The 9,184-nt window shown below is 30.5% G+C and overlaps 1 protein-coding gene across 1 annotated transcript in view; it reads right to left on the reverse strand.

Annotated features, from left to right (window-relative positions):
* Positions 1 to 8,316, reverse strand: part of LOC106463261 (X-ray repair cross-complementing protein 5-like) — a 59,037-nt gene extending 50,721 nt beyond the window's left edge. The window contains exons 1-3 of the mRNA XM_013923273.2: positions 8,192 to 8,316; positions 1,567 to 1,652; positions 674 to 780 (exon numbers count right to left, since the gene is read on the reverse strand). Of these exons, the coding sequence (XP_013778727.1) occupies positions 674 to 780; positions 1,567 to 1,630 (171 nt within the window). The 5' untranslated portion in view covers positions 1,631 to 1,652; positions 8,192 to 8,316. The remainder of the gene's footprint in view (positions 1 to 673; positions 781 to 1,566; positions 1,653 to 8,191) is intronic.
* Positions 8,317 to 9,184: the final 868 nt, after the last annotated feature.

Raw genomic sequence — 9,184 nt, forward strand, 5'->3', positions numbered from 1 at the left:
GTACTTCCTTAAATACAGGATTTCTAGAATAATACAAAAGAATTCTAATCACAGACATTAAAATCTTTTAAGTCCACTTGTTTTAAGCCTAACATTAGTTAAGCCTTTATTAAGTATGGCCTATATTCAATAAAGTTAATGCTGTACTAGTGTATGTTTTTTGCTTTAGTTTAGTTAGGGTTAAGCTTTACCATAGTTAATACTATATGTTTATATGTTATTCCATGACCTAACCTTAGAAATTTTTGAAAACTTTGATAAAACTTTAAATGTTGTTGTACAAAATGTCTATTAAAATATATTTACATCTGTCTTTTGTTTACATCTGTTGAAAAAAGTGTGCACTCATGCGCATTTAGATAGTAAGGTATGTGTGCATTTTCAGGACAGACAAAAACTGAGTATTATTATAGTAGATCAAAATTTGATTACATTTCAGTATATGTGTTTTTACATAACTTTGTTTTATAAACATTCATTTTTTCTGTTATTTTTGGTAAATGAAGTTTTATCCTTGTTCACAAAAGCAGGAGTTTAATATTTTCTCATTTGTTTTAATAAAACAATGTTAAAGTATCACTAGAGTCAAAAGGATCAAACAAATTAACACCATTTTAACTAATTATTTTTTTTCATCTAAATCACAATAGAAATATTTTAGTTTTAAATGTACCTTTATGCTCAAATAAAAAGGAATATTCCCAGTTTCTTCACTTTTCACAAACATGCCCTCTGTCACATCAATAAGGAAAATCAAGCTGTCTCGTCCAGTCTGAATGTGGCATATTATATTACTTTCTCAAACTGTGATGTAAATGAGACAGTATATACTCTGAATAGCATGTTGTGTTACATTCCCCAAATGTATTTTTCAGTATTCAGAGTATATACTGTCTTATTTACATCATCCTTAAAGTAACAAACTACTTACTTAACTCCAATAAAAACTACTTATATTAACCTGAAACCTTTTCTTAATGAATAACGATGTTATAAGTAACAAAATGTCATATCTATTCCTCTGTATTTGTGTTTATAGGTGGGGTGTGTGTGGATATACTAAGGTTTAAAAAAACATGTTAATGTTCATATCAATTTAAATTCTGTTTGTCAAACAAAGCATAACTTTAGGATTATAAGATTTTGTCTATACTATCCTAGCTGGTTTGTTCTACCTTTTTTTTCTCCAGTTTTTAAGTTAATAAAGTATCAATTTTAATATCATACAATACAATTTTTTCTCTAAATAAAGTGGTAGACAACGTGTATTTTCTTAGAGAAATTCACTCTAATAGTGTTTGTAACATAAGTATGTTTTATATCCTTTTATTGGCTTATCTGTTTGCAAATGAAAATTGTTATTACTTCTGATTTAAAGTTAAACGTTTTTATCAGTTCATAACAACAACAACAAAGTATGAAGTTGTTTTTATACAATATGTTAAGTAGTCAACACTCTCTAGTATTTGATTTTGAAAACACAGACAAATTTTAAAGAACTTCTTAAAATAATTCACATGATTTTAACATATTTAGAATATTCAATATAAAACTATTATAACTGTACATTTGATGCTTCACTTTCTTCCTCTTCTTCATCCTCGTCTGGATCTCTCCAATTTCCATCCATTTACAAAGCTAAGAATAGCAGCCTGTTCACCAAAGAAAATAAACATTACAATAATTTAATAAATTCTAAAACGTTTAGAAATACAACAAAAATATCTTAAATTGATCAACTACACACAATATTTAAACTTATTAATAACCACCCTCTAGCTAACTACCATTTAAACATTGGCTTAGGAAAAGCAATTATCTTTACAAACACTTAAACAGAAATTTCTATTAATGTAAATAAAATAAAGACCTATACCTCCAGAATATATCTATTTGCTCACTAGTTTGTCATTACAGCTTCATCAGGATATAGACATCCTACAAGTTCACTAATCCAGCTGAAATTAAATTCGGTTTCAACAGGACTAGTGATCTTGTAAGTTAATCATTATTTCCTTATGAAGCTGTATGAGGTAATAAAAACAAATTCTGGCAATACATGGTTTATTTTATTTACATTAATAGATACTAGAGAGAAAACTATTATAAACTTTTTTTTATTGCTTGTGTTATTATGTATTTAAATGCACAAAATTTATAATATTTAAATGAGTGCTTTCGAATAGTTGACTTCTGAAGAAGAATAGTCAACTATTCAAAAGCGCTCGAGTTTTGGGTCTCATTTTGAAAATATATCAACATTTGTAGGTGATCCTGTGTGCTAACTAATTAAGCTGGATTTATAAAATTTAAAGGTAGTGTTGTGTAATTAAAGTAATACAAACAGTTAAGTGACCTGCTTAGATTACTCACTAATGGCTATTTGGAGTGTCTCAATGATTGCAAGGTTAAACCTATTCCACAACATGTGATACCCGTCAAACACCTCTAGTACAAAAAAAACAACTTTGAGCCAAATGGTGACAAACCAATCAACTTATCTAGTAAGAAATATCAGTTCTAGTAGTGACATTTTCAAAGCCTATGTGCCAGAGTCATGTATTAAAACTCAACATAGTGACAGTACCCATAATCTAAGTGCTTATAAACAAATGAAGAAATTCGCACATAAAATCTTAACACATAAACTGAAATTATCACTCGTATTACCAATACACACTGCTAAAAAAGAAGACAAAAAGTGTAAAGAGTGCTTAGCTATGTAAATGACATATTACATTTTTCTTTACTTTCACTCATAAGGCCTTTTAAAAAATAGAAAAAATATATCTTTATAGAACTAATATTCTAACATCAGATCTTTAGCTTGGAATATTTATGAAACATTTTTATAAATAATGTATAATCAAGCAAGTTGTACCAAAAGGACCAATTCCTTACTGGTGTAATATAAAGGAAAAAGTATGAAATAAAATAACTTTTTAATGTACCTTACAAGACATAATTTGGTGCACTACCACGTGGATTGTGCTTCTTGAAATACAAGAAAAGGCACAGTGACATAAAGCCATTCAACCAACTTAGAACATCCTTAACCCATTTACTGCAGCTTCACTTATACAGGTCAGACTTTTTTTCTTCTGTACACTGGGGCTGTGCCGTATATGGGAGTTCATTTTAAAAGTTGCCCTCGTGAACTGGTAAGAGGTATTTGTGAATGTTGAGGAACTCTACATCTACCAAAGCATTGTTATGGAACAATGGGTTAATCATATTTATCTACCCCTCACAATATATTTATAAAGTTATTTGCACTAAGGAGCACAGAAAGACTAGGACTAGAATTTACATGCCAGACTTTTTACAGTCTTGGAAATTAACTTTTAGGATGTGTGGGAACTTTGTTAAATATTAAAATAGGGGCTTGAGCCTAAGAATACCAATGTCAAGATTTCTGTTGAAGACTGTGAAATGGCTGAGCTTTTAAATATTTTTTCTGTTCTATGTTTACAAGAATGAAAATTAACAATATTCCTAATTATTAGCATTCCTTGAGGAACACTGGAATTGGCCTGAATCATGTAGATATTAATTCCTTATGGTAAGTAAGAAAACTGATTAATTAACAATAAAATATCAGGATTAGAAACAATTTTTCCCAGGGTTTTAAAGGAAATAAAATATCATATATGCGTGTCCCTCAATTTCATTTTTGGAGACCAGAAGACAGCGAGCAGGTGTCTGTGAACTGGAGAGTTGTTATTTCTAACAGTTGTCCTGGAAATTACAGGTTAATTACTCTTCTTTCTGTAGTGGGAATAATTTTAGTGTCTGATAAAAAACATTTAGTGAAATATGATGTCATAAAGAAAGCCAACTTGGATTTACTAAAGGAAAACCTTCTCTTACTAATTTTTTTCTTTCTTTTTTTCAAGGATGGTACTTAGTTATTTGAATGATGTAAAAGGTATGGACTTGGTGTTCTTAGATTCTCAAAAACTTTTGATAAGGTAACACACAAAATATTAGCTAAGAAAATCATACTGATTAATGTGGAAAGACCAATTAGTTGAACTGTAGGGTTGTTTGATGGAGAAAGCGAAAGGTTGTTACCAATGGTGTTCAGTCAAATCGAACCCTTGTTACTAGAGCATTGCCTAAATGGTCAGTGCTTGCCTAATATTTCTTACTTACATTAATGGTTTTGATAGGAGCATAATTAATAAATTAGTCAAGGTTGCTGATATTAAACTCTTGGGTAGCTGTATTGAGAATGTTGAAGTATTACAAGTGTTGAATCAGTTGGTATGTTAGATAAATATTTGATAAATGGCCTTTAGTTATAGTTAGAGCAATTGGGTTATCATAATTTGGATCAAATTTAATACAGATGGAAACTCATTCAATTGCATAACTAAAGAAAAGGATCTTGGCATGGTGGTGCATAACTTACTCAAGCCATCAAAGCTCTGCTGCTATTGTAGTAAGGCTAAGGAAATTTATTAGGGTCAATTTATAGCCATATTGATTACAAGTCAAATGAGGTAATTATCATTCTATGTCACAAAATGATAGATAGGCCTCACTTTGAATACTTGTACAGTTTTGGTTGCCTTATGTTGATCAGGGACGTCTAGGCATTTGCCACATATGACTTATACTTTTCTCTACCAGCAATTCACCTAAGTGAAAAACTTTATTTAGTGACATGGCACTAAGAGAGAAGTTCAAACTCAAAAATGTCTAAAAGTTGTTATTAATTGTAGCAATCACAACTATACGTTGCCTTCCTTTCATGTATTTCCTTTGACAAAGGAACACACCTGAACACAGATAAATGGATAAGTTCAGTGAAGAAAATGAGAAAAGACAACTGCTATTGGAGTTCACTCAAGTAAGATGGTTTATGTGCCCAACATTTTGTTACAAGTAGACACGGCTTATTTATATATTTTTATTGCCTTATAATAATTTATTTATAAATGAAAACTATAAGTCATTGAGATAAAAATAAAGTATTATCATACAGGACAGATAAGGTATTGATTTTAGATTTATGGATTTCACAGAATCTGTCCTAAAGTCTCACAGAGCATGAATCCTGTTTCTTCCTACATAACCAACGAGCTAAATAAATTCTTTCCCATGATAAAATGTTACCCTTTTGTATTTCATTTATATGAACTATAAATCAGAATATTTCTGTAAAATATAAATGCTTTCACCTGGTGAAAATTCCCAGCAACTATTACTGTATTATGTAACTGAACTAAACAATTAAGTCACACAAGTATTATTAGTGTTGTAATTATCCAAATGTTTATGAATTTTGTTTTGTTTGTAAATATGGGGAAGCCACATCCAGATCCAATACATATTGATTATGTCCCCAGCATCTTTCCACACAAATCTGTAGCAGTACTTCAGTCAAAGTTTAAAAACATTGAAAGGTATAACATAAACAAGAAAAGGAAGGAAAAAGGAGACTGCTCATCACATAACAACAAAACACCATATTCAACATCAGTGGTTTAGTGGGTGACATCCATTGCAACCTCAGACATCAGCAAAAATATGTCTAACATTTTAATGGAGATCTGTCCTGATGATTATGATGAAATTAGGATACAAACACATCAAACGACAGTTCAGTTGCTAACAAAGCAACATTCATACAACATGATGGAATAACAGAGAGGGATATTCACACTTCTTGACAGCAAAACCAGTGATGAAAACATCACACAAGTAAGCTTTCTGAGGATGGAAAGAGATGAAACCAGAGATTGAGTGCATGAGTTAAATGGAACTAAACTGTCAGCAACAACAGTTTGAAATGACAGAAAGTCAAAATTATATACTGGTCTGAACTGGAATGTTTTCTTTAATGCTTTCATCTTTCTGAATCAATTTTCTCAAAACAAGATAAAGGACAGTACGCCATTTATTGATTTTTTATTTTAACATTACTGAAGCTTTGATTCAATTTCATTTTTGAATTTTTAGCATATCAAACAGGCTATGGAGAAACTACTATCTGTGAATATTTCTGGAAATAGATTGATATCATACATACAAAAATAGGATTTTTACTAAGAAAGCATGATAGAGAGAATGTACATCAGACCATCCCACCAGAAATCAAGAGCAAGTTCCCAAGACTTACTTCAATAGCTGACTACTTTGGAATATTTGTTGATCAATCCCAATCAGTTCTTGCTTGAGTACAGACTTACTCATGATACATGTCTCACTCTTCTGCAAAAGTTTTTATCAGTTGCACTCCTTTAGGAACAGTTTCTTTTATATCTAAAGTGTTGGTGGACGAGCGTCAAATTCAGTTTTGGTAAGATGAAGTATATTTAAAGACACTAAACAAGACCAAATACTTGATAATACTAGATTCACACTATATAAGGACTTTACAAGCGTGTGTATGTGAAGTAGAAATTATTATTCCCTCTTTTACAAAAGGTAAGGTTCAGCTCTCTTCTCAGGAAATTCAAGTTTCATTTGCAAAATACAATAACCACAGTAGAAAATTACACTTGATATACAATACTGCAATCTAAGCCACCAAAAAGGCACATACAAGCAATATTTTAACAGTATTGCATTTGCGAACATCAAGTACTTAATCCATAAACAATGTTATGTTAATAGCAAATGGGCCTTGAAGTATATGGTATTTGTTCTACACTAGCCCAAGGATACATTCAATATGGAACCTACTGCTGGACATTTCACAAATCTTTTGTATCAATACAATACTTTAAATTTGTCTTATTGTTTTAATATACTTTGTCTAATAATGCTAATGAACTTTTGAAACAAGGAAATAAATACTGTTAATTAGTTCTACAAAACTATATCCATTACATTGAATAAGAGTGATATAATTTTAATTTTTGGCCAAAACTTTGATGTCTAATATAACGTTTTGTGCTTAGCTGTTGTTTAATGTTTGATATATCATTCTGAATAAATGTTGCATCACTGTTTGGTGTCCATCAATAAAATGTTGTGATATTAATAAATATACACGAGTAAAAACTTACTATTGGTTATGATTTATTTTTGTAATTAAGAAAATATACACAAGTTCAAATAAATCTTAGATATACTATGCAGATAAATGGAAACAAAAACATTTTGACAGATACCTATTTGTAAGTTTCTGAATGAGTTTTGTTACTTCAACATATATTCCCTAAAAATGAGACAAAAATCATGCTGACTAAAACTATTATATCCCCACCAAAAGCTGTTTTAAGAACTTAAAATTCACATTATATATAATCCCATAATGTTCCATGCTAAACTTGAAAGATAATTTCGAGTAAACATATCCAAGAATGTATAATAATATGCATCATGGCTGGGTTTTGAAAACAAAGTGAGATAATGTATACCTTCCACTGTTTTCACCAAACAATAATAGAAGTCTGAGTTTGTAACAGGACACAATGCCACACTGTGGTCAACAACTGAGTTAAAGATTCAACAAAAATGAGAGTCATAACTTATTAACTACAAGTAGGATGAACTACAAAAAAAATGTTGTTAAATCAATTTTCACAGTTATATAAATTAATGGAATTTCTTGCCTCGTGACATAGTAATTGCCAAATCAGTAAACAAAATCAAAAGTAAAACAGATGTCTACTGGTAAAATAATGAGATTAAAAACGTTTTATCCATTTGTATAAAAAGTTACATGGTTGTGCAAGTTGTAACGAGTAGATTACTAACAGTAATACTAGTAACAATAAATTGTTTACAAAGGTGGGCACAAAATGTTTATCTTACAAAGAGCTCAAAAAGTTGAAGGTTATGATACTAACTTACTGCCACAAACAGTTAATAATATAACAATAACATGTGCACTGTTGTTGTTTATTACAGTGCAGTCACAACTTAGTATCTAGTGCAGGGTTACCAACTTTTAGGAATCTGTTTGAGTGAGGCTTTTGAAAAACCAAAATTTTACCACGCACTTGTATGTTCATCTATATTATAAGAGTATGAGAATATTTATGGTTATGATTATTTACTGAATAATTCAGTATCAATGATACACCGGAACAAACTTACAAAGTCAACTGCCCATTTCACCTTTGTTAGTTTGTTTATACTTAGAGTTATAGATAAAAATAATCCAAACGTTAATTATATTAAAAATGGAGTAAGTAAGAAATATTGTTACTTTGATTATTTGGCTTAGACTTACTTTAATTTCCAAATTAACCTTCTAGTTTCTTTAACCTAAGATACGATCTAACACTAATAGCAGTTGTAATACAGCCTCGCACATGAGTTACATTCATGATCAATCTTCACGCCTAGCGCGTAGAACAAAGAGACCTCTCTCGGAGATAATCGTTATATGTATTAGATTTTTTTTTTCTCGTCGATATATTTATAAACGTTTCTGTTTCTCAGATAAATATATACTTGTTATATAATAATACAGCTTTACAAGAACCAGTATAAAAAAGCGTACAAATACCAATAGTTAGTTTAGATAATACCAATTAATAAAAAATCAATTTACGTTGATGAAAGTACAGCTGCTTATCACGGTAATAAATAGTTTATAGAATGGTTCTAGTGTTATTGTAAATATACAAAAAGTGATAATTAATATTATTCCAATCCATCCTTTTATCACTTTTGAACCGGCTTTGAGTAAGGTTACCAGTTTGACAAGATAAATGCACAAGATTAACAACAAAAGGAAAGGTTAAACCCCCAGCATTTTTTGTTTTCATTTTCTAAACCATGCATTTAAAAAGATGACTAATACAACTACGGACAAAATTAATAAACATCAAGTCTTTACCAGTTCAGTTAAATCATTCTGTGATTGATTCTGTTGTTATTAGCAGGTCCAATTATCTGACACATGTTGGAAAATCAGTTTTACCTGAAAATATCACATTTCTTCTAGACCGTCCTAATAATATATTGGAGAGATCAATACATTCCTGTATTCCCCGAAACCTCCAGTAACCGAACCTAACTGAACTTGAGAGGCCGGGGAGAAAGCAGCTAGTGAACAACACTTTCGGCCAACTCTTGGTCTGCTCTTGTCTAACTAAATAGTGCGATTTGACTATCATTATTCTAGGTTACCCACTTCCACAAAGTGCGGATAACGTTTTTGCGAGACTGAAATGCGAAATATGAACCTTTGGATTCACAGACTTGGTATGCTAACCAC

This window comes from Limulus polyphemus, unplaced genomic scaffold (assembly GCF_000517525.1).
Source record: "Limulus polyphemus unplaced genomic scaffold, Limulus_polyphemus-2.1.2 Scaffold1362, whole genome shotgun sequence".
NCBI classification, from domain to species: Eukaryota; Metazoa; Arthropoda; class Merostomata; order Xiphosura; family Limulidae; genus Limulus; species Limulus polyphemus.